At 37.2% G+C, this 26081-nt stretch overlaps 1 protein-coding gene across 1 annotated transcript in view; it reads left to right on the top strand.

Moving 5' to 3' along the window:
* znf536 (zinc finger protein 536) overlaps positions 1 to 26081 on the top strand; it is a 281007-nt gene that overhangs the window by 143273 nt on the left and 111653 nt on the right. The window contains exon 5 of the mRNA XM_028441311.1: positions 12378 to 14668. Within this exon, the coding sequence (XP_028297112.1) occupies positions 12379 to 14668 (2290 nt within the window). The 5' untranslated portion in view covers position 12378. The remainder of the gene's footprint in view (positions 1 to 12377; positions 14669 to 26081) is intronic.

The following is a 26081-nucleotide window of genomic DNA, read 5'->3' as shown; positions in this document are numbered from 1 at the left end:
GCTTTAATCAGGGCAGCTTTTACTGAGTCATTGGCAGCGATGCAAATGTTGGCACCCCCGCCCCTTTTTTCTCTTTTATTTCTGTTTGGAAACCTTTTCATCCCTCGCCACTCTCTAAAAAAAACCCCATCTCTAATCTTAAGAGCAGTCACCACTTAGTATTTTCTGATAGCGTCTGATAGATAAACATGCTCTCTGACGTCCCTCAGGTCCACCGCCCTCCCCCCTGAGAGCACACCCCCCTAAAGCACTTCCTCTGCAACAATTAGTCTGTAATAAATACACGTCGGCCTTAAAACCAGACGCTCTCTGCTGCTTCTTCTTCTTTCCTTTTATATCAATTGTTACATTAGCTATCAGTGCATATGTGAGTTTTGAACAGAGGAAAAGACAGAGGTCAACACTTTACCAGCGTAGAACAATAGAAGTTACACTATGAAGACAAAGAAAAATCACAAGTCTCTCCACTCAAGTTTCAACTTCCTGATGACTCTGATAAGTTGCGTTCTTAAACAGGAAACATTCTGCTTAAAAAAAAAAGCACAACATCAGTGCAGATGCAGAGTACGTGTAACTTTTTGTGCTGAAGTTCTTTAGACAAAAAAAGAAAAAAAAAATGTGAGGAAGGAAGACAGATTTAACACAATCATATTGAAACTGCATGCAGCAGTTTCACTATTAACCCTCCTATTGTCCTGTTGGGTCAATTTGACTCCATTCAATGTTTATCATTCAAAACATAGTTAACTTTATTTATTTTTTGCTTCATATTTCATGATTTTTCCTCATGTAATGTATTTATTTTTATTAACCCCATAATATCAATACCCATATCAACCTCATGTCATGTATCAAATCAAAAGTAAAAGGGGATGTAAGGTCACACATGGGTCGCACGCACGCACGCACGCGCACACACACACACACACACACACGTTGTACACAGCTAAATCAGCTTGGGGTCAAATTGACCCCAGAGGAACACCAATGTGTGCAACATGTGTTCAGCACATTGAAAAAATATCATCGTGATAATTTCATGCTTAATCAATTGTATCCATCATATTAGGAAAAGTCATGAAATATGAAGCAAAAAAATTAAAATTTAAGTAATGATTAACATTTTATTGGGTCAAATTGACCCCAAGGACTATAGGAGGGTTAAAGAACATCTGTGCAGATGCAAATTTTCAAGTTTCAATTTTAAAATCCAATTCAAGCAACAACAAAAAAACCCACAAAACGACGTACACAACTACAGAATAATACGGACAACAGCAAAAAACACACAAGACGACTACAAATGAATGAATGAAAAATGTACAAAAGAACTCCAAAAAATGACTCCAAAACACAAAATCACAAAACTATAATGACAGAGCTCTGTGGAAAATGACAACAAAAATGTACAAAATGACTTAAAAGCACACAAAACAACAAAAAATGAGAGAAAAAAAAAAATCATAAAGCAACAAAAAAATGACAGAATAACTGACAAAAATACAGCAAAAAATACACAAAACAACAAAAAATGACAGAAAAACCGACAAAAATACAGTAAAAAATACACAGAACAACAAAAAATGAGAGAAAAACATAAAACAGCAGCAAAAACACAAAAAAACAACAAAGACAGGTCAGTGTTTCATTATCAAGGGGTTATTTATGGATTCAACAAATATACAAAGAACCCTACATGAAAAGTTTCTGAAAATCTTTTTCTGGAGGCAAATATCATAAATCATAAATGTGTTGAATAAAAAAATAAAAAAAGACAAACACAACCTCAGTGCAGATGCAACGTACGTGAAACTTTTTGTGCTGAAGTTCTTACGTTTAGAAAAGAAAAAAAGAAGAGAAAAACGAGATGGATGATGGAGATGATTCATCAGAGAGAGATTGAACACGGTCGTATTAAAGAGACATGCAGCAGTTTCAATAACAGAAGGGCTTTTTCATTCAGGAACATATGGCCACTACGTGGATGGATCCAGCCTCTCTCATCTCCCTCAAAGACAAGAAGGAGAACTTTCAGACGTTGAAGAATCATTCAATTATCAGAACCATGATGTAAAATAATTACCTGACGCGCTTCCTGTAATGAGCGCCGCTAATTAGCCGTAGACTTTTATTTATTTCATTTTTTTTTGTTTTAGTTTTAGTCCCAAACTGTGAAAAGATACACACACACACACAACAAGCCTTGTGACTCTTTAGTTGAAGGGAGGATTTACCTCCCCGTGTGTAACGCACACACACAGCTTTCAGTAAACAGTCGAAGGTGCAAAAAAAAAAAAAAGATCCTTCTTCTCTTAATTAGCGGCGTAACAATAAAAGTCTCCTCTTAGTAAATTGAACCTTTGTCTCCGTCGCCTTTTCCTGGTTGAGTTTCAGCACCTGTCACAACAACCCCTCCCTTTAGCAGCACCTCCACCCGCCACCATTACCTCCACCAAACTGGAGTCATTATGCAAAACTCTAGCAGAATGCGCGCAGCGTGAGGGGAAGAAAACAGCAATTATTTTTGATATTCTGTTATTTAGGCTCTATTGACATTCAACTTTCTCTTTTCCTCTCTGTTCGTCTCGTGTCTGTCATCGCCTGATCAGGCCTGAGCTCCACGTTCTGCAGATACCAATGTTTCCACTGCACCGCACTGTATGGAACACACAGATTATGTTGGACATGACAGTAGGATCCAGGTCTTAGCATTGAGATTAAATCAAAAGTGATTTTATTATTATTATTTTTACAGATGGCAAAATATACACTGTACAAATGGTAAAAAAAAAAAGAAAAAATGGTAAAAGTGGTAAAAGTAAAATAACTGACTGAAATTCTAATCAATTAAATTAATAACGATTAAAATGAAAGGATTAAATTAAGTTCATTATTGTTTTTATCAGAGCAGGAAAAGTAGACACAGTGCAAATGGTTAAAAAATTCAGAAAAAAAAAAAAACAACTCTGGTAAAAGTAAAATCACTCACTCAAATTCTAACTTAGGTGTAATTAATTACAATAAATTAAATAAACAATACAAAAATGTATTGTTTTTACAAATGTGGCCTAAAACCTTTCATATTTACTATTTAGTAGATCTATGCCTAAAAAAAACACGTTATTATGCACCATATTCATTTTATTAACTTTACAGTTTTAGAGCCTGTTTTCCTCCATCTTGAATCATGTGACTGATGATGTCACACGGCCCCACTGCCTGTAAAAATCCCATTGTTTTTTATTGGAGTGAAACATTCAGCCTGATTTTTAGATCATTTAGCAGATTTTTAGATCATTTTGTAGCTTTTTAGATCAAAATTACAACTTCTGCTTTTTTTTTTTTTTTTTGCTGTAAAAAAACACAAAAGGTTAAAGATGTTAGTGAATCCTCTTTGATTTACCAAAGAGGATAAAAACAGTTCTGTGATCACAGTGGGCGACAGTTCCAACTCTGTGTTTTGGTAGTAGACAATGAAGCAGAGAAGAAGAGCTCTCCTAAGGGACCTTAAATCACAGACTGTTGAAGACGCACAGTCCTTTTGGTGGGAGTTGTTTAAAAAGTAAGACAACTTATGTCTACATGTATTTATCAGATATCTGACCTGCAATAGTTTTAAGTGACAATATAACTGCTTTTTAAAAAATGTTTTAATCCTCAAATTACAGAATAATCTGCTCGCTTTATTATGAAATACTTTTGACAAACAAAACCTTGGGTTTTTCAGACAGAAAACCAACAAAGAAACATCTTCACACAGACTCGTCTGCATTATATAATAATATATTTAGCCTGTGCTAACAAAGCTCAAATACACATAACAAACCCAACCTGGCAACGCAGCTTCTAACCATCACATTATCTCTCTTACGTTTTTTTTTTTTTTCCTTGGTAAAGTTGATGAAAGTAACAAAGTATAGTTTTTAAAATGTAGCGAGTGAAAAGAACAGATATTTATGTAAAAATATAGTCGATAAAAGAGAAAATTCCTTCACCAAAATAAATACAAAGGAGTATGTTTACTGTTACTGTACACTTTTGTTTTAATTAAAATTATAATATTGATATGAAAAGTATGTCACTTTGTGGTTTAATTTACACTTCAGAGATTAGAACTTATTCTGACTTAAGCGCAACAAGACAACTATGTTCACTTTCTATTTTTGGAGGAAGTCTCGATTGTGTAATTTTGAAAATATAAATCCACTCGACACCCATAAATACAAAATTAAACTTTTTTAGGCTTGAAATGATGTCAGGTTAGCATTTGTTCTTAACCTTTAGTTCAGACAGAGGAAAGAATGAATGGAAACGTCAAAGTTTGTGTTTTATCGTCGATGTGTTTGTGCTGAATGCATTTTGTCAGTGTGTGCGTGTGTTCGTGCACACAGTGACGTCAGCAGTGACTGTTACACTGTACTCTTTGTTTTTCCAGCACTCACACAACTACTGTTCTCTGTTTGTTTCTCACTGAAATATGTGGGACTCACAGGAGGATCACCATGACGATTTCATTTTTTTTTTTTTTTTTTTTACTTTGAATCACAAATTATCAGAGCTGTAAAGAGGATTGATATACTGTACTGTATCATGTAGAAGTACTGTTACTTGGTTGAAATTGTACTCAAGTACAAGTAAGTCATACATAAATTACTCAAGTACAAGTAAAAAGTAGCTCATTTAAATAGTACTCAGAGTAAAAAGTTACTAGTTATTTCACCCCCATGTTTATTTTTGGTAATAAATCTTGGTACGGGTCCCTTACATACACTAAACATCTCATGTAGAAACTTAAAAAGGAAGAGACCAAGTCTAACACAGAACTTAATATATTTTCCACAAAGGCATCTGTATATATATATATATATATATATATATATATAATAATAAAATAATACCAATGAATTGAATTCAAAAATAATAATACTCTAAGTATAGATGCATTTATGAACTCTGAAATTGAGAAAATTCTCCATTTAATGCTGTTTTTGTTGCTGTGTATTACGTGTAATCTGATTGGTCGGCCATGATGTGATGCGTTTGATTGTCGTCTGATTATTTCATTTTTTGTATTTTCACAATGTCTGTTGATCATTTAAAAAAAAAAAAAATAAGGTAATAATTTACTCAGTAACGGTTGGGTGTAGAAACGTAACAAATTACTTATTTTAAAACATACTTAAGTACAATTAATATTACTGATTTGTACAAGTAATCCATAAAAGTAACTCAGTTACAGTAACGTGAGTACTTGTAATCCATTACTTTCACATCTGCCACCAACAATATATAAACTATTAATAACAGACACCAGTCCCTGTTGGGTCTTTATTTCAACATTTTGTGTAATTTGGGACAATTTTGTGAATTTTTTTGCAAAAAAACTGCACAGTTTGTGACTACAGTTGTGGAGTTTCAATGAATGAATGAATTTTGAGGAACTACGATATCTTCAACTGATTTATTTAGTTATTTACACAATGATTCATGTTTTAGTTTTTCCCGCGGGCCACATTGGATGCTCTAAAAGGGCCAGATTTGGATGCAGTGCTTCGAGTTTGACACATGAGCATTAGATTGCGTGACATATGGATTATGTTCCATGTGCTATGAAATACAAAATAAAGATCATCATAAAAAAAAATTTACAGTAATGTGAGTACGTGTAATCATTACTTTCACCTCTAGAAAAGTGTTTAGTTTCAGTTGTTCATATGACGTCAGTGTGGGGTTTTTTTACATTTTTTTTTTCCTATATCTCCAGTGTGTACTTGACCAAAGTGCGAGTGCTTAACGAATGTTTGACACTATTAATCCACTGCTCGTTGCTCCTCTTTATTCACTGCTGCAGGGGTTCAGCCGTGCCACTGTGACCTCTATTGTTACACACACAGGAGGGGAGAGGTGTTCACACACATGTACACACACACACACACACGGAGACAGAGACATCTGCAGGTCATCATCATCATAGTGGGAATAATACCATCGATGCTTATCATAAAGGGAGGCTTTGAGCTCCCAGCCGTCTCAGAGAGATGATTTTTGTCCGGCCCCGGAACAGAACAATGAACTGTGGGAATCCGCTTGTCCCGCATTGATCTTCCTCCATGGCATCCCCTGCAAGGGCTGTCAGAGCGATGGACGGATAAAAAGAGCCACAGCATTTTTCTTTCTCTTCTCTTTCACTCCCTCCCGGTGCCTTTCTTTTGGTGCTGTCAGGATCAGCAGGGATGAGCTGAAAGTTGAACTACCTGTTGACAGCAGCTCTTAAACAGACCTCAAAGACACAGTGTTCAGTAGAAACAGAGGCACATCCATCCAGTCTGTAGTGCTTCACTTTTAACTCCTTTAAACCAACAAAGTGAAGCTGGAATTATAGCGTTTTAATGTGAAATATGCTGCGTCTCGCTCAAAATGTTCAATATAAACAAATAAAAGTGGAGATAACTGTGATTATTGTGAGTTATTTCATAAAGCAAGACAATAAAATCAGATTAAATGGTGTTAATGTAAAATTTTATTCAGTTTTAGTCGTAGTTTTTTGAGCTAAAATTAGTTGAAATGTAGTCATCTGTACTATTTCAGTTAGTTTTAGTCAACTAAGCGACATTAGGATTTTAGTCGACTAAAATATAAAACCTGGGAGTTTGTCTTTTTAATTAGCAAAGTATTTAATTAGGAATCAGACAAAGGATTTATTACCAAATATAGTTTTCACAATTTTTTTGAAGAAGAAGAAAGAGAATAGAAATAATAAGAAGATAATAAGAAATAAAAGAATAATAAATAACACAGAACAACAACAATACAATAAGCGACAACAAAAAAAAAGTACAAAAATGACATTAAGGCAACCAAACAACACAAAATGGAAAGTAAAAACATACTAAACATTTGCTCATCATTCTAAATGACGACACAAATGTTAATAATTTGGTCCTCGGACAGAAAAAAACATATTTTTGTGGCCCCCGGTGGTGAAAAATTGCTTATATCTGCCTCATGCTATATATTATTTACTATACTTTATGTTCTCTATAGATCACTTATAGAACCGCACACACACTGTGACTTAGAGTTTTGATGAAGAGTGTGGAGGCAGAGGATGGAGTTTGCAGGTGTGCAGATCTATTCCTCATTACTGAAGCAATAATGCAACAAAGTCAAAGAGCAAAGAAAGTGGAAACAAAGCCACTAAAACCTAAAACACAACCAGCGTCTTATCCAACTTCCTATTGAATCCACTGCTTTTCTAATAGAGCCAATATTTAGTATTCAGTCGTTACTACGCGTAACATATGGTAAATACCCACATTGTCCTTTTCCACATCTGAGTGATGTCGCTGCAAACCTCTCGTCCATTAATGATTTGGAGCAAATATGATTGAATTCAGCACATTGTGAAAATGATTGATTTGTTTAATGCTATGAATTTGTTCATTAAGACTTAATGAGGTATTGCATTGTGATTAATCAATGAAGTTTTGTGTCGATACATGCCAAAATAACAAAGTAAAGTCCAACTAATGGCTTTTCGATCCCTTATTGCAGCCTTTCACCTCAACAGATTCTGTCCAAAATGTCACGGGAAAAAAAAAAAAAACAAGTTTTACTCCAAGAAGAGGAACACTTTGAGATTTATTATGAAATGGTTGGTATTGGTATGAATATAAAATAGGGTTGCAAATGTTTCCTTTCATGTGCAATAATTTATAAAGTTGCAATTAGAGAGGGGCGCGTTGAAAATCCCATATGCATTTACTGAGCGTATTGGAATGGTGACTGAAATACACTTTCATTGTGCTACAGATACCACTTATAATTAAGCTGAGGATTGAAGAGAAACCAAGTGAAATCACTGGTGTGTGTCCTTAAGAGAGTGTGTGTGTGTTTACGGCTGCACGTGCATGTGTTCTTTGCTGAATATTAAACCACAAACTATAAAGACAACAAGTGAACCATCATGAGAAAACGCTAAAGGAAGTCTTTGTGGTTTAGAGGTATCAGAGGAGCCAATAGTTTTTAATGAGGCCATTGCTCGCACATGCCAGGAAACGATAAGCTCGGCTGGAGCAACGGCTGCACCACTACATGATGATGATGATGATGATGATGATGAAGGTGGTACAGGTTGTGGAATCTACACAAACGAACGGAGAAAAGGCAGTAAAATGAAGTCGTTGGACGAGAGTTTTTTTTTCTGCAGACACGAGGAAGGGACCTATGACGTGGTTTCATAAATCAAAGGTAGTCTTTTTTGAATTTATCGTTGTTTAATGATCGTCTGTAACTGTGAAGCAGTTGTTGGATGAATCAGCCGATGTTTGATCAACACTGCAGCCTTGTTGGATTCACTCTGATGTGCAGCTTTTTTTTCATGAAAGTGTGATATTTATACTCGCTGTGGCTTTTTAAATCAATGTTTTTCAACCTTTTTGAGCCAAGTTGAAAGAAATCCTCAAAGCACACACAACAAGAGAACTTTATAGCCTATATTAACAATATACAGTCATTCGTAAAAGTCTCTTGAATAAGAATCAAATAAACACAAACGTTCATGTTTCCTCTTTCTAATAAAAAGTCAAAGTGTTTTGAATACAAATGAAATAAAAAACTAAAATATATTTTTATCATCTTTCACATATTAGATATTTGATACATGTCATGGGAGGGATACAAGTATAAAAAATACAATAAATATGATCAAAACTACAATTGAACTTTATTCTGTTAAACAATGTTTTGTTTTATATGATGTTTTTCTGATTTTTTTTTACACTATATAACTTTATGCGTGTATTATTATTATTATTGTTATTATTTAAGAATATAATACACTTTTATAATTACATGTTATTCTGTATTGTTAAACATAAGAGTGTTATTGAGGGATGTGATGTTTAAGAATGAAACAAATTTAGTTTAACATTATTTTATTTAAAAACAAATAGGAAACTGTTAATATTTTAACAATACACATTCAATATATTCTACACAAAGTTTTATACATCGAACACATAAATACGTATATTCACATATACATGAATGTACATGACAAGTACATAACATTAATAACACACTATGTAATATCTCCTACACAAAGTTAATCAGTTAAATTTTAAATACAATATATGGTGTGGCATTATTGAAATGAATAATATTCTTCGTCACCATATATAACTTTTATTATGTTTATTGAGTCATAATATATGTTATACTATTATATACATATTATATATTATTGCTGTCCGAGGTAAAATTCTTGCTCTTCTTTCTTCTAACTTAAATTGGTGTTTTATTTCATCCTTTAGGCCACATGTGTCAAACCCATGGCCCGGGGGCCAAATCCGGCCCTTTGGAGCATCCAATTCGGCCCGCAGGAGGAAGTAAAACTGAGAAAACATGAATTATTGTGCAAATGAAACTTAACACTCCTGGTGCTTATATGGCATGAATTTTAGTGTTAAACTTACAAAATCCTGACATTTTCCTCAAATTATGACAGATTTCCCTTAATTAAATAGAAACTGGTCACAAAATCTATAGGAAATGTAAAGTGAAGATCTTGTTGGGACTGATTTCTATCACTTAGTGCTAGAATATGGTCAGTTTCTGACATATTTAGTATTTTATGTATGCGTAGATGTGCAAACTAGTGCACAATATTTATATTTGGACAGTTTTGAGTGAAATGAGATCTGGGAGTTTTAAATCTAGTGTTTTTAAAGAATAATCCGTGTGTGTGTGTGTGCACTGCATGCTCGTTGGTTTGACTCTGATGTGCAGTTTTTTTTTTTCTGATGAAAGTGTGAGATTTGCACTGGCTGTGTCTTTTTTAGAGGGCATCTGCATCTCCTATTGTTGTCTGTACGTCCCCACCTTGTGTGTCTGTAGCCGCTACAACACACTCACATTCCCTCGCATATGTGTATTGATGTGAGCAGAGGGGGGATGTCACATAAGAAATGTCCTTTTTAATCAGGGGAAAAAAATATAAAATGTCTCTGGGGCAAGGCAAGCATATTAATGCTCCTCATTTGCATACGCTCGTCAGCCAGGATACGTTTATAGAAAGAAAAAAAAAAGAAACACAAACTGGATTCGTCAGTTCATTTCACATTATTCCATTGTCTATCTGCCTTTGTTATATGTTCAAGATAAAGGCAGAAATCAAATTGAAGAAAAGGGCAAGCTGCTATCTCCCCAAATGAGCAACAGCTCATCAGCCGAGTTTAAATCGCAGATTTCTATTCCAAAAGGCAGACGCCTCTGTAGAAAGGGCCCATTCAAATAAGGTCTGCTCCAATATCAGCACGGCTGCTGATGGAAGCAGGCTTGTCACATAAATACAATTTCAACCCAAGTCATACAGCCTGACAAAGATTAATTTATTTATTATTTCTAATAGAATATGTTTTTATACATTTATGTATATGGGCGTAATTTTTTTTTTAAATAAGGACACAAATGTGGGAAAAAGATGTCCTGTTCCGATACTTTTAAACATAGTATTTTCAGAAAAAAATATGATATATAAAGTGTGAGTTCCTTAATAAAGCAGAAAAACCCAAGCTTTCTAGTTCACCTAGGTTTGTGTGTAATGCAGGTTCGATTGACGGTGTTCCGCACATTTCTTTTCCCTTTCCACTCCGTCCCATCAACCGTATCCATGGAAACCCAAGGACAACTTTTTGATGTTTTAAAAAGGCAATTGAGGACATTAGTAACCATTTGAGTTGTAGCTCAGTATTCGATGGTTGTGACCAACTTTCACGTTGTCCACTCCACTCCGTTACCACAAAAAGGTAACGGAGTGGAAAGACCTTCGTCATTCAACTCCATGTTAAACAAACATTAGGAAGAATTTAGTTAGAAGAAGTTAGCTTCTGCAAACGTTAATTTTCATGATTTTTAACATCCGGAATGATTTGGCCTGAATGAAATTTTCAACCATATATGCTCCCCCAAACTGTGTGACTGTGTTAAACGAATACATAACGCCCGCCCAACAGTTACAACCTCTAGAGCAAAGCATTCTTATTCTAATCTTGATGAATTCACCAGAATGATTGTATGCTTCTTCTTTTTGGGGAAGGAATAAGCAGAATTCTTAAGGCGTCCCACAAGCATCACATTCCTCCAACGGACAAATAAAACTGTGTTGGATTCATGAGCAGGAGATAAGAATCCACAGCAGTTAGCAGCGTGTTGGAGGCGACCAGAACAGGGACTCCTTATGTTTGCTGACCTCCTACTGAGGGAAGGGACAAGGAAATGACAGAGATTTTAATGTGGAGCACTTTTTGAAACGTGAAAGAAAAGGGCAAATCTTTTCTCGCCCTAACAGCCATAAAAACAAGCCTCGAGCATGTGTGCACTTATTTAATTTGGGTGTGTCCGTTATGTGCCTGTTAAGATACAATCATTACTCTTTACCTAATGTTACTTCCTGATGGCTCTTGCCTTTTTTTGTTGATGATTGCAATCACATATTAAAGCCCAGTGGGTGCCACTGTTAGCAGGCGGCATACTAATCAGCTAATGAGCCTATGATTTATACATTATTTTGTTGACCAAAGCAGAATCAGGATTAATCTTTCAGAGGGTTTGACCCTTTGTGAGCCGCTATGAAGAGTATACATAGATGTTTATACCTCTCCATCTGGAGAACAGATGGAGATGCATAAATCCAGTGTTTTTCTTTTTTTTAAAGTACTTATCTACTGATTTAACACATATGGGAATATTTACAGTGATATGACAACATGCTAAGAAATCCCCAAGATTTATCCAAGCTACAGTAGAGCAATCCATGTCTATAATAAAACACATAGAAAGGTAGAAAGGACGAGGCAGAGAGAGAGAACTGAATCTTAGAGAAGGAAGTAAAGGATATTAAATTGATTTCCATCTATTTCAGTACAGCTCTTTAATGACACGTTAAGTCAAACGCGTCGTAGGTACCGTGATAAGGATGTTGTTTTAACTCCACTAACCCCCTTAGCTTTAAGTGCTATTGTGATATCATATTCGAAGCAAAGCTGTGGCTCCCCGACAATGCAGCTGCTTCGTTTCATTAAGGCGTGTAATTGAAGGGATTCTGATAGGGTGGGCACAAGTAGCTTAATTACACATTGCTTGCTGTGTTTAAGCAGTAGTTCCTCTAATATGGTGTAGCGTTTCAAGAAAAAAACAAAACAAACGAGCAGTCAGAAGATGTCATTTTTCTTCCGTTTATTGTTGGATATTTTCTCCCGTTTGTTGGATATTTTCTCCCATATATTGTTCCAATGCTTATGTAGTACATTGTCTGAGTTTTCCTGTTTAAAATCACTGTGTGCTCATAGAGTTCCCCTTGTTCTGTGTTTTCACAGGATGGAGGACTCGAGTTTATGCCTTGGTGTGTCGTCGGTGGTGTCAGACGCTGATGCCCATATGAACAGCGCCGTCTTGAATGGCCGCTATCCCATCAGTCAGAAGCTCCACCAGCTCACCGCCCACCTAGGACACGCGTTTCCTGATCTACACCGCACACAACAGATCCCCGAAGAGAAGGCGGCCACGCCTCTGGATGAAAAGACTCACCACGCAGCCCTGGCTAGTCAACCTATAAGCAGTCAAATGGCCTTGTTAGCCAATCAGCTCAACCGAGACATTGACGCGGGGGCACTCAGTGGTTTGAACGGGCGTGTTGACTTGCAGCAGTTTCTGAACGGGCAGAATTTAGGCATTATGTCCCAGATGAATGATATAGAGGACGACGCTCGCAAGAACCGTAAATATCCCTGTCCTCTTTGTGGAAAGCGCTTTCGTTTTAACAGCATCCTGTCGCTTCATATGCGCACGCACACGGGAGAGAAGCCCTTCAAATGTCCCTACTGCGACCACAGGGCAGCGCAAAAAGGAAACTTGAAGATTCATCTTCGCACCCACAAGCTGGGAAACCTTGGCAAGGGCCGCGGTCGCGTCCGAGAGGAGAACCGACTGCTGCACGACGAGCTTGAGGAAAGGGCCATTCTGAGGGACAAGCAGATGAGAGGAAGCAGCAGTCTCCTCCCACCGGCTCCAAACCCACAAGTAGGCATCAATAGCAGCGCTAACACAATCCAGCAGTCACTAGGTGCAACCTGTGGACCACAGCCTCCATCAGGGCTCACCACACCTGAAACTATTTCCCAACCTTCGTCCTCACCTAAGCTGGCCGGAACCCAGGACGAGCAGTCGATGAATCCAACGACAGGTTTTCGTTGTACATTCTGTAAAGGGAAGTTCAAGAAGCGGGAGGAGCTGGACCGCCACATACGCATACTTCACAAGCCCTACAAATGTACTCTCTGTGAATTTGCTGCCTCCCATGAAGAGGATTTGATAAGTCACGTGGAGAAGGCTCACATCACTGCTGAGTCCACGCAGGGCCAGGGCACCGGTGGGGCCGGTGGTTTGCAGATGGCCACAGAGTTCCGCTGTGATGTTTGTGGCCAGGTGTTCAGCCAAGCCTGGTTCCTCAAAGGCCACATGCGAAAGCACAAAGACTCCTTCGAACACTGCTGCCAGATATGTGGCCGCCGCTTCAAAGAACCCTGGTTCCTCAAGAACCACATGAAGGTGCACTTGAACAAACTGGCCATCAAGAGCAAGCCACCGCAGGCAAACGAACATGACATAGCTGCTGTCAACAGCATGAGCAACCTGGCTCAGGAAGCTCATGCCAACCTTTACTCTCGCTATATTTCCTGCCTGCAGGGTGGCTTCCTGTCACCTGAAAAGCAAGGACTAAGTGAGCAGCATCAAATGTTGGCTAAAGCTGGCTTAGCAATGAAGGAGAAGGAGATGTTGGGAAAGCTGCTGGGTCCGATGGCAGGAGGCCTCGGCCACGGACTGGGTGAAAGTGAGAAGCGCTCGCTCCTTGGTTGTCTTAACCTCGTGCCTCCGCTCAAGTCAAGCTGTATGGAGCGCCTCCAGGCAGCTGCAAAGGTGGCGGAGATGGACTCCATCAATAGCTACCAAGCATGGCAGATAATGGCCAGAGGCATGGCAATGGACCGCTCCTTTATGCCTAAGGATCAGCAGCACCATCAAACTCCAGGACAGGAGAATGAACTGGGCGTTGCAGGGGCCATGAACTCCTTCTCAAAGGATAAACAAGACTGCTCCTTGATTTCATCCCACGATAGTTCCAAGCAGAAGCAGCTCTCTGAAGCTCTGCAGGGCTCCAAAGCCTCCAGTGGAGTCATGATGTCCATCAAGGAAGATGGACGAGGCTTCGACAGTAACCGTGATGTCATGTCTCACCATGGCGGTGCTGAAGCTCCCGGAACGCTGCCTGGTCTGGGGAACCCAAACATTGACTACGGCCTTTCCAACCTGTCAAGCTTGAAGGAGAAGCCCTCTGAGTGTCCGGACTGTGGTCGAGTGTTCAGAACCTACCATCAAATGGTTGTTCACTCTAGAATCCACGGCAAAGACAGGAGAGGCGGCGACGACACACTTCAACAAGGTCTCGATGAACGCCGCGGATCGGCCAGTGATCCAGAGTCGCAGTCCATCAGTCGCTCCACCACACCTGGTTCGTCCAACGTGACAGAGGAGAGCGGGGCTGGAGGAGGACATTCCCAGACGGGAAGCATCCAAGATGAGAGCCCACATCCCTCCTCACCATCCTCAGGTAGGAATCCATGTTGGACTGCCACGTTTACTTTTGTAGCTTTGACTTTTCTATTTCATGACGTCAAGACGTTACACGTTCTGAGGAATGATGGCCAGTGTTTCTACAACACACATTGAATGTTAATACTCATTTTGAAGTTGATACGCGTACAATTATAACAGAACGTGCATGATTTACTACTGAACAGTCAAAAAATGTCCAAAAAACTGAAATCACTGATGGAATAAGTTTGAATTTTTCAGATATTGTAGATATTTTCAATTTTTTTCTTATTTGGTTTCGATTACAAAAGCCACGGGTACTTCACAAACGCAAGAGATCTGATGAAAGAGAGCTGGTGTTTTTACACCTCGTCTTCAAGGAAAATATTTTAGATGAAGTAGTTTATATTAATTTATATGATAATTTATGCGATATATGATATGTATCAAGGTATGACAGAAAATGTATAACCAGTCATAAAATGTGAAACGTTAATATTGGAGAAGAGAAATCACCAATACACCAAGTTAAAATTCTTCAGATATTGTAGATATTTTAAATAGTTTTTATTTGGTCCCAATTACAACAGCCACTGTTACTTCCAGAGAGTACTGTTAAAGTACGGCATACATAAAATATGCAAGTACAAGTAAAAAGTAGCTCAATTAAATAATACTCAAAGTAAAAGTGACTAGTTACTTTCACCCCCACGTTTATTTTTGGTAATAAATCTTGGTACGGTTCCCTTGCATACAGTAAACATCTTATGTATGAACTAAACACACCACAATTTGAACTTAATTAATTTTCCACAAAGGCATCTGTATGAAATAAAAGGTTTTTCAAAATGTAACTTCCATTTAATTCGTTTTGGTGCCGTGCATTAAATAATCATATTTATGTAAACAATATGATAAAAGTAATAGTAATTTACTCAGTAACAGTTGGGGGTAGAAATATAAAAAAAATACTTTATTTCTTTTAAAATTACAAGTACCCATAAAAGCAACTCAATTACTGTAACGTGAGTACTTATAATCCATTACTTCACCATATCTTCTGTTGCACATATACAATGTACAGTACTTAACCCTTATGTAATCAAAGACGACAAACCCATGAGCCCTGTCTGTGTTTTAGCTTTACATTTATTGTGGTTTTATACTATGCATTATAAAGTGACCTCAAGTGACCCTAAAAGGTGCTGGTTTTCAAATGAAATGTATTATTATTATTATTATATTATTATTATTAGATTGATCCAAATCTAAGAGGAAACCTGCCACAGCGTCGTGTATACTTTAAGCTTAGCATTTTAGCTTTACACAAATAAAGAGCGTGAGTGTGAGGACACACTGCTTTTAACCACAGCGATTAATGAATGTCTTTAATAAAGCAAGCAAACACAGGCCAGTCGGGGATAGATAAGTGTATGTTTAGAGGGATTAAAAGGAGGCTCATTGCTAATCGTTACACAAGTTTTTAAAGGTAACTTTTGGTCGCTCCTAAGGGCACTTTACTGGCGTTAAGAAGCGTGTGCAGTAATTAGGTCACGAGTAAGCGATAATCAGACGGTTTAAGCTAAACAAGACACTAATTAAAGATATACATATAAAGCAGGTCAAAAAAAAAAGTGAACTTCCTTTGCAAGCACGAGGATGTGCTTTTAAGCCTTTTGAGAGAGAAAAAATGATATAAATATAAATCCAAGTGGCTTAGCTTAGGGCTGTAAGCAACTTAATTCCACCAGTGGAGACATAATTGTTTATTTATTCGCAGAGGCATGAAGTCCTTATCGTGCCTGTGTAGTGTGATGGGTTTGAACATGGGACGGGCTATGTTTATTTTAATCTAAGAAATAATAACAGACAACCCCCCACCCCAATTAGGAATTAATGAAAATGAGACAGAGATAAAAACCTATTTTCTTTATAGAGACTATTAAACATAACACTTTCTCAACAGGGTGGGGGTGTGTAGCGGATGTAATTATCTTCTGAATTTTAATGCTGGAAGTTTCTCCATCCATATCTCTCTCCCTCCCTCAGTCTTGCTCTTTGACTTCAGCTCTTATCTGATGAGTTCCGTTTTTGTGACGTTTCAACAACTGCAGATGTACTGAATATTCTGTTCAAGAGAAAAACAAAAAGAATAATAAGTAAAGAAAAGCAATAGAGCTGACTATACTTTTCCCATCATATCCTAACAAGGAGCACTTCAGATTTAGTGTTAAGTGGGTGAATGTTGCCTCCAAGATGTCAACTTTAGAGGCAGAACGGTGGGATTAAAGATGAAATACATACGTGCAAAAAAAATGCATGTGAATACTGTAATGAATAACCTACAGATTTAATTAGGAGCGTTAACCACTTCCTGCAGGAAGTAGCTGCAATTTGATGTGATTATTGGATCCAATTATGGTACTGATTCTGAAGACAGTTTATTTATTATTTTTTTTTACAATACATCTCATTCTATCTCAATTTAATCCTTTTATTGTGCATAAAAAAGCATTGACATACAGCGTTTGCTTGCGTTCATTCTCCTGACTAGTTTTATGGATTTACTGAATGTGATTTAAAAATGTAAACGTTGACTGTAAATGCCTACAGTGATATTGTAGAGGCTGTTCTTACATTGTACAGTCAGTTTTTTAAAAGGATTTTTACAAATATGGCCTAAAACCTTTGAAATGTACTTATTAGAAGATATATGCCCAACAAAAAGCATTATTTTGCACCATATTTGTTTTAAAAATGGGACTATTTTACAGTTTTAGAGCCTGTGTTCCTCCATCTTGAAATCACATGATTGATGATGTCACAAGGCCCACTTCCTGTAAACATCCCATTGTTTTCTATTGGAGTGAAGCATTCAGCCAGCTTTTTAGATCATTTAGCAGCTTTTTTCAGTCAAAATGATAACTTGTGCTGCTTTTGGTTGCTCTAAATCAGTGGTTCCCAATATTTTTTGTCCCGTGTACCACTTTTACATTTGTGTTAACTCATGTGTACCCCATCTTCATATCATTAGTACCCTCTCCATAATTTCATGTGATTTTTCATTTGTGGAATAGTGGACTTTCCTAAACCCTAAACTGTGTTTCCAACATTAGATCCCTGGGGAATAATCTACAAATTTAAAAATATGAGTGGAATTTATTAAAAAAAAAAAAAAAAAAAAAAACACCATGTAACTTTAATGTGACTACTTCAATAGTAAGTGAATATGTTCTCCTTTGTAAAATGTAGCTAATTTGTTGTCTCCTATTGTCAGAAGTGTGATAAAATGGCCTGTACAGAATAAACTAATCCTGTTTCAATAAATTACAAGAAAATATAGTAGCAATAGTACTCTTAGTTTGTTGTGAATTTGTCCAAAAAAATTGCCTTAAAGGAACTGGGAACATTTCCCAATTTCTATAATTAATTAAACCTTTCCGAGTACCGCCTGCAGTGTGTACCCTCAGGTTTACACGTACCCCTGTTTGGAAACCACTGCTCTAAATAGTTAGGAAATGTAAAAAAAAAAAAAATATGTAATCCTCTTTTGTTTACAGAAAAGAATAAAAACACCCACAAAGATTTGTGGGTTCCAACTTTGGATTCTTCCAAGGGACCTTTACTGTCCCTTAAACAGTGCGCTGACACGCTCTGGTGGCCCAAGTTAGCAAGTAAATCATGGACATGTTGAAGGACTCCCACCCTAAAGGACTTCAATTCTCAGGGTTCGTCGTCTATTACCAACTGCAGAGTTGCAAGAACTGTTTTTTACAACTGTTTTTTTATCCTCTTTCGGTAAACAAAGAGAGTTACATCGAAATCTTTAAATTTTCCTGTTTATTTAGATCAACAAAAAGCAGCACAAGTTGTTCATTTGACTGAAAAAGTTACTAAATGATCTATAAATCAGGCTGAATGCTTCACTCAAATAGAAAACAATGGGATGTTTACAGGAAGTGGGGCCATGTGACATCATCAATCATGTGATTTCAAGATGGAGGAACACAGGCTCTAAAACTGTCCCATTTTTAAAAGTTAATAAAACAAATATAGCATTTCAAAGATTTTAGGCCTTACATGTAAAAACAGTGGAGGATTCCTTTAAGGAGAAATTAAGTGAACTAATCAGATTGGATCTAACAAAGACTATTAGTGGTAGATTTCAGAAATGAAAGGTTTGATGTTTTGCCTTTTCTCTACTTGACGTTGGTACACAACGTGAGCTGCTTTGATGTGTGAGAGAAACGTGTTGAAAAGTGTCATGCATGTTTGTTTTTGTGCATGTTGAGTTATGGGTGTTATGTGCTGGGGGGGAGGGGGGGGGGGGTTCTCTCCTCCATCGTGAGCAGGAAGTAGCGACTGTTGTTGTCCTCTGTTCTTTTTTCTCCCCACGTATCCAACATTAAAACCCCGGTGTCTGTGCTGTGCGGGCCTCTGCCCTCGCCGCCACGCGCCTCAATTTTCAGTTAAACTTAAATTATGTAATCAACAATAACATCTCAGCTGTGAAAGAAGGTCAACTCTGGCACTTTTTGTCTTTGCGATGATGCTTGTTTAAAAGCAACGAGTGAAAAACAATGAAGTGAGAGAAAAAAAAACAACCTTTGTCCGATGCGTCCTTTAAAGAACCTTTGCTTTTAGTTGGATTTGTGGCTGACCTTTGTCTGATTACACATAAGCCCATCAACATGTCACCACTGACTTTTGGTAATTGCGGGTTTTTTTTTTTTTTTTTTGTTTTTTTTGGTTTTTTCGAGGTGAAAACACAATAGAAGTCATTTTTACCAACGTTTAGCAACAGGTCAGTGAGATCTGAAGAGAAGTCAGCGAGTCTAATGGGAATTCATGTTTTGTTCTCATGCGTGTGGAAAATTGTCCATTAAACACAATAGTTTCACCTCATTCTCAAGCCACGGTTTTAGTGCATCTGAAGCCTTGCTGCGTCTGTGTACGGCCTTAAGCACGTGCACGTGACATATTCCTTCCATTGTCTTCCCAGTCTTCCCAGTACTCCTAAAGCAGCCTCCTCCCACCTCCTCCTGTGCTGTAAAACAACTGTAAGCACTGCCTCTGGCTCCTTTTTTCCTCTTTCACCTCTTTGGAAGCCCTCATGTCTACTTCTTTTTTTTTTCTTCCTTCTTCTTATTTTGCGTTGACATGGCAGGGATTAGCCTCCATATCCCTAGTTTTACCTTGGCTCAAACAAGCAGGCAAAATGCATGCTCCATACAAATTGAAATTGGATTTGCCAACCAGACGCCTTAGGTTATAAAGCGTGGATATTTCTAATTTGCGACATTGCGACACTGAAATGGAGGCGTAATACACGTACATACAACTGTTACAGTGTAATTACGGCGTCATTAACGGAGAAATAAAGTAGAGTTGAACATGATCCAGGCGACTACAGATATAAACGCTGGGTGACCTGCCTGAATGTTTGCCAAGGAAAACCTAGATGTAATAAAATAATAATCCGTGTACTGTTCATTCTTTGGTTACTCTGTTTTAAAACCAAATCAAAATAACAAATAAATGGTGTGGTTATTTTGTTTTACTGACTTAAAACCAAAACAGAAATACAGAAACAACCAAACCAGATAAGTAGTGTGTTTCTGTTTTAAATTTAACAATTAATGGATAAATCTTGTTCTGTTTGTGAGATATTAGGATATTTACAATGAAATTAGAGCAAGAACTGAAGACCGCTGCACATGGTTTCCCTCCACAGGTCCTGGACCAGGTCTCCACACTCAATAGGACTGTTTAGAATTTACTGCTTGTTTCATGCAGTCTGTGGATGTTTCAGCTCGTAAAAAGCTGCTCACACTTTAAGTTTAGTTTTGTGGTGTTACAGTACAAATAGTGTCCAAATATACTGGTGACTGACTATCGACTGTGAGGCTGGTGTGAGGAACAATTACAGTAAAAATGTTTATTTTGCACGTTTTAGTACGATGAACCACTAACAGCAGTCGTCAACACACACGGAAGTTAATCACAAGAAACGTGGAGCACCAGTAGATTCATTACACCACCTCTGGTTATTTTAATATCACGTCCATGCTTTTCGTAACATCAATTTTTGTTATTTATTTATGTATTAATTATGTTTCTATTCACCAGTTCATCAGTAATGTAGCTTATGCGTTAGGGATGTATAAGGATTTAGCGATTCCGATGCTTTACCGATTCCTGCTTATCGATTCTCTTATTGATTCCCAAATAGGCTGAAAAACAAGTAGTACATGAGTTCAGCAAAGAATACAACCCGTTTATATTAAAATAAATATCAAGTTTATTAATATAAATCTTAATTATTCACCGCTGAGAATAAACAATACCTAAATGAATAAAATGAGTCCATAAGTCAAGTGGTTATGGCTTAGGATATTAAATTAACCTCGTTTTTATCATTATCACACAGCGTAAGTAAGTAAATGTTATTTATATAACACCTTTCATAGATAGAAATCACAAAGTGCTTTACAGTAAAAACACGTGCTTCACAAAACAGAATAAACAGTGATTTACAAAGATACACTACAAGACAGTCCTTCAAAATAAGGAAAAATAAAATACAATGTTAATAAAATAAGTTCATTAAAAGCCAGTCTGTATGAAAGTGTATTTAGCTACATTTTAAAGGAGTCGTGGAGTCAGTGCAGCATAGAAAGTTGTTTATATTTTACCTGCTGTGCTAATGCTAGTGCTAGCACTGGTGGTGCTAAGTGCGTCAAAGACACAGCATTGCTTGAGTATAATGCCATGTTGTGTGGCCAATGTTTTGACACATTGGTTGTGTTACCGCTTTTCTCGCACAGATCCATCTAGCAGGAATTACAGGTGACGATCCCGAGGTGTCCGTCCTTCTTTGTGAAACGCAGCAGCTCAGCTCACCTGTGCTCTGCGCAGCTTGTGTGACGTGACATCGTCGCAAAATTTGCAAGTGGGGTGCGTTTGTTTACTGTGGCGGTGCAGCCTGGGAAGAATTGATCGCAAAATCATAAAGGGTTTTTGTTAGCGATTCCAAAGAATCGTTTGACTAAGAACCGGTTCCCAAACGAAACCGGTTAACGATGTGCATCCCTATTATTGCTGCTTTTTTGTTTGGGAGTAAAAGTCTGCCTCCCTGTGTGACCCCTCTGTGTGGTGAGCTTAAAACATGAAGCTCTCATCCATAGTTTTCTTGTAAATATCCAAATATCACACAAACAGAACAAGATTTAATTTATTACAGAAAATGCTGTTTGTCTGGTTTCTTGATTTTTCTGTATTTATGTTTAGGTTTTAAGTCAGTAAAACAAAATAACCACACCTTTATTTGTTATTGTAATTTGGTTTTAATACGTAATAACCAAAGAACAAACAGTACAAAGATTAATGATCAGTGTTTGATTTCTTCTTTATTTATTTCAGTCTTTCTGCGTAGTAATTCCATCAAAAAAAATTTTGTCTTCTTTTTTCAATGATATGTTAAGGTTTTATTAATTCGGACAACTGTTCCTTAGGAAAATACACTTTGGTCTCCAGACGTGTTTTGACTGACAACTGCCAGTCTTTTTCAGAGGCGTCTGGTGATGACTTAGATGTTTCCTTTGAAGTTTCCATTAATTCCGTGTAGTAATTCCAGCAATTTCATTTTAGTCTTATTTTTAATATGTTAAGGTTTCATTTATTCAGACAACTGTTCCTCAGGAAAAATCTACTTTGATCTTCTGGCATGTTTTGACTGACAACTTCCAGTCTTCTTTCAGAGGCGTCTGCTGATGGCTTTAATGTTTACTTTGTTTCATTGACTTCCGTGCAGTAATTCAAGCATTCTTTTTCTCTTATTTTTTGAATAATATGTTGAGCTTTCATTTATTCAGACAATTGTTCCTTGGGGTCAAGAAAGTCAAACATCAAAGGAAACATCAAAAGAAACATCAAAGCGATTAGGAGACGCCTCTGAAGAAGACTGGCTGTTGTCAGTCAATACATGTCAGAAAATCAGAGTAAATTTCCTGAATAAATGAAACCTGAACATATCTTTCTACTTGTGATATTTCACTGGAAAAAAAAAATAAAAACATCTACCTCTAAAGTTCTCTTAGTTTCATGCTCTACGACTCACAAAGCGTCTCAGCTTTCCACCGTCAGCGGGGATTGCCTCCAACCTCATTGTAAGCACATAAAGGATAAGTAGAAAGAACTAATGGCTACACTGCAAAGGGAAGATAAGTACTGTAAGTACATTATCTATAGAAACATTCTCAGACCGTAGAGTGTAACATAAATGTCAACTTACAGACTCTACATGTCCGCAGCGCTTCATTGGTGGAGTAATACTTTTATAAGAGTTGGTTATCTGACGTTTAAATCCAATTCAATACAAGACCACTGGGATTTCTTTTTGCTTTAACCGTCTCTCTTACTGCAATGTTTCGATACAGTACCTGCTCTTAAAGTTCCAGATTACAAGCGTTCTTATTCCTGTCTGATGCTATCATCCACTAGCACGAGCAATAGAGAAACACTGCCAAATATTTTTTTTTTTAATAAATCCATTAAAAATGTGTATTTTAGGATTGTGTGGCTCAAATAACCTCGTCTTGGATTTTTCTTTTTTTTAGTCAGAGAAGAAAAAGATAACAGGCCTTAGGTTTAACAAAGAGTGGCCATAATTTGATTTTCCAAAAAACAGACTCTTGACCTGAAATGACCTGAAGATAATAAAAAGACATTGAATTAAAAGGTACATTAACTGTCAAAATATTCAGTAGGTCTTCTCTGGATGGATAGCAAACTCAGAATAATACCTTGATCTCAATAGACCTTTTTAATTATTGTCTAATATGAATTACTAACCTAAAATGATTTTTTTCACTCAATAGAATAATAATGAGAAGTGATGTTAAAAAAAAACGTATTTGTACGGAGAATGTATACTGGTAGATCTCATTAAAGGTCACATGTCATGCTATTTTTCACCCATCTCCATTTGTTCTAAGAACTCCAAAAACATAGTATTTGAGGTTTATTTTCCCAAACTCGCCTGTTTTCCAGAGTTTTAGCCTCTGAAAAGTCACTTTCTGATCAGCTCTACACAAACAGGCTGATTTGTGGCCTACTTATGCATATTCATGAGTGGGCGTGTCTATAGACAGGACACTGACTTCCTCCTCCCCGTACGGTGACGTAGGGCCAGAGGATGGCCCGCCCTCCTCCCACCCACTCTGTAGCTGAGCTCATGCTGCTTTATAAACATGAGACAGAGCGTGGGGGCGGGGCGTTCACTGGTACATACATAGACTGTAGAAAAATACATACATAGCACTGTGCGAAGGACACTTAAATGCTCACCTTCGTGGGCATGTCTGTTTATATGTCAATCACAGCAGAGAGCTTCCTGGAGGCGTGGCTTCTCCAGCTCAGTGCTGCGTCAAATTCATCATCAAAGTGTGAAGGCGTCATCAAATTGTAGCGAGGTGTTTGGGGCTCACCCTGCAGTAAGAAAGGAGCAAATCATCCTCTAACTAACGATTGAGGGACTCAATGAAAAAAAAAAACACTTTGGACATGTGTATGAAGCCCTAATAACACTATGATTTTATCAATAATGTGATTATATCAATATTCATATTAACATTTAGATTAGTGAACAACCTGAGCATAAAACATATCAAAGGGTTTGTGTGGTTTTAAGATAATTCTGTGTATTATTCTGTAAGTCTGTGTTTTGTTTTGTGTAATTTTCTCTGACTTTGGTTATTTTTGTCGTTTTTTAATATTTTTTTTGTTGTTTTGTGTGTTTTTGTTGTAACTTTGTATTTGTGTGTTTGTTGTGTTTTTGTTGTCATTTTGTATTTTATTCTGTCATTCTGTGGATTGTTGTTGTTTTGCGTAATTTTCTCTGACTTTGATGTATTTTTGTTGTTTTTAATCCTTTTTTGTTGGTTTTTTGTGCATTTTTGTTGTAACATTTACTCGTGTTGTTGTTTTATTGTGTTTTGTTGTTGTACAGTATTGTGTTATTTTTTTGTGTGTTTTTTGTTGTATCTTTTTCTTGTCATTTTATTTTTTCTGTCATTTTATGAGTCCGTTTGTGCATTTTCTTTTGTCCACGCAAAATGTAGACCAAGGACCACATGTGGCCCCCGGGTCGCCTGTTGCCTACGTCTGATCTGAAGCAAGGCTTCTAAACACATAACATAGAACATAACATAAAAAACATAAACATAAAAAAGGAACATTTGGAGGAGTTCATTGACAGTATAGCAATTCACACACTTAGTGCATTTCATCTGTGAGACATGTACCAGCTACAAAGACAGAAAAATAGATCAATAAAAGCCAAAAAAAAAAAACCAGAACAATAACCCCACAGTATTAAACCTTTTTCATGTTCTAAAATGAGCCATAAATGGATAACAAAATAACTGCGTGCACGTAAGAAAACAGCTTGAAAACACATGGCTTGATTACCATCTGGGAAAAATGAGCAAACACCTTCACTGAGGTGGTCGAACGTAGCAGCACTGCTTTCTGTCAGCTTTCAGAGGGAGATTTAGAACCAAAATACGTGATACGTTTGTTAGGTTTTAGCCTCGTTGAGCTACAGCTTTTATTTGTGCCTCTTAAGGTAATGAACATAGTTTTAAAATCAACACAAACTATAATAAAATATGTAACTACTGCATTGGCTTGTGGGGAGTTGTTCTGTTTTAAAGTATTCAATCATCTTATTTGTCGGTTACACAATTCTTCTGCCACTCGGTCACTCTGTTCATCATCACACAGCATCATCATGATAATTATCTGCAGAAATGGCCTCACAAGTAAATGATTTTAGTTGAAAGCATGAAACGTGGGGGAATTATATTTAGCTATAGATTTACACGTAGAATCACACCTGAAAGGTGTTGCAACACAAGTAAGACGAGTTCTTAGACACAACATACCGCTCACCAAAAATACCCTGTTTCAGACAAACAGTAACGTACATTCCTAAAGACACACACTAATCAATGGTAAAGCAGAAACTCAAACTGGGCACAAATGATCTGGTCAACGCGTTGGTCCTGGTCTATCTACGTATGTGCCAGGACAGTGTCTTCTTCCTGTGTTTTTTACCTCGTTGATGCTGAATTTCACTAATAATGCTCCAAATGAGCAGCTTTTGTAAGTCACGTTAGTTTGAAGCTTTCTGAAAACCAACAATCTGCCCATTTGAACCCAGTCCCTAGACCAGGGTCACCAACATGGTGCCCGCGGGCCTCAGATAGCCCACATGGACCACAAGAGGTGTGTTCTAACAGGAGCACTGGTAACCAATGAGCTTTAACCAAATGTTCACACAATTACTTCCCAGGCTTTAAACTCAAAGATAAATACAGGTGATAGATGTCAGAGCCTTAGTAGAGTTAACTGCTCCACACGTTTTT

This window comes from Gouania willdenowi, chromosome 3, assembly GCF_900634775.1.
Source record: "Gouania willdenowi chromosome 3, fGouWil2.1, whole genome shotgun sequence".
Taxonomy (NCBI): Eukaryota; Metazoa; Chordata; class Actinopteri; order Blenniiformes; family Gobiesocidae; genus Gouania; species Gouania willdenowi.
This window is presented reverse-complemented; position numbering and strand designations above follow the sequence as displayed.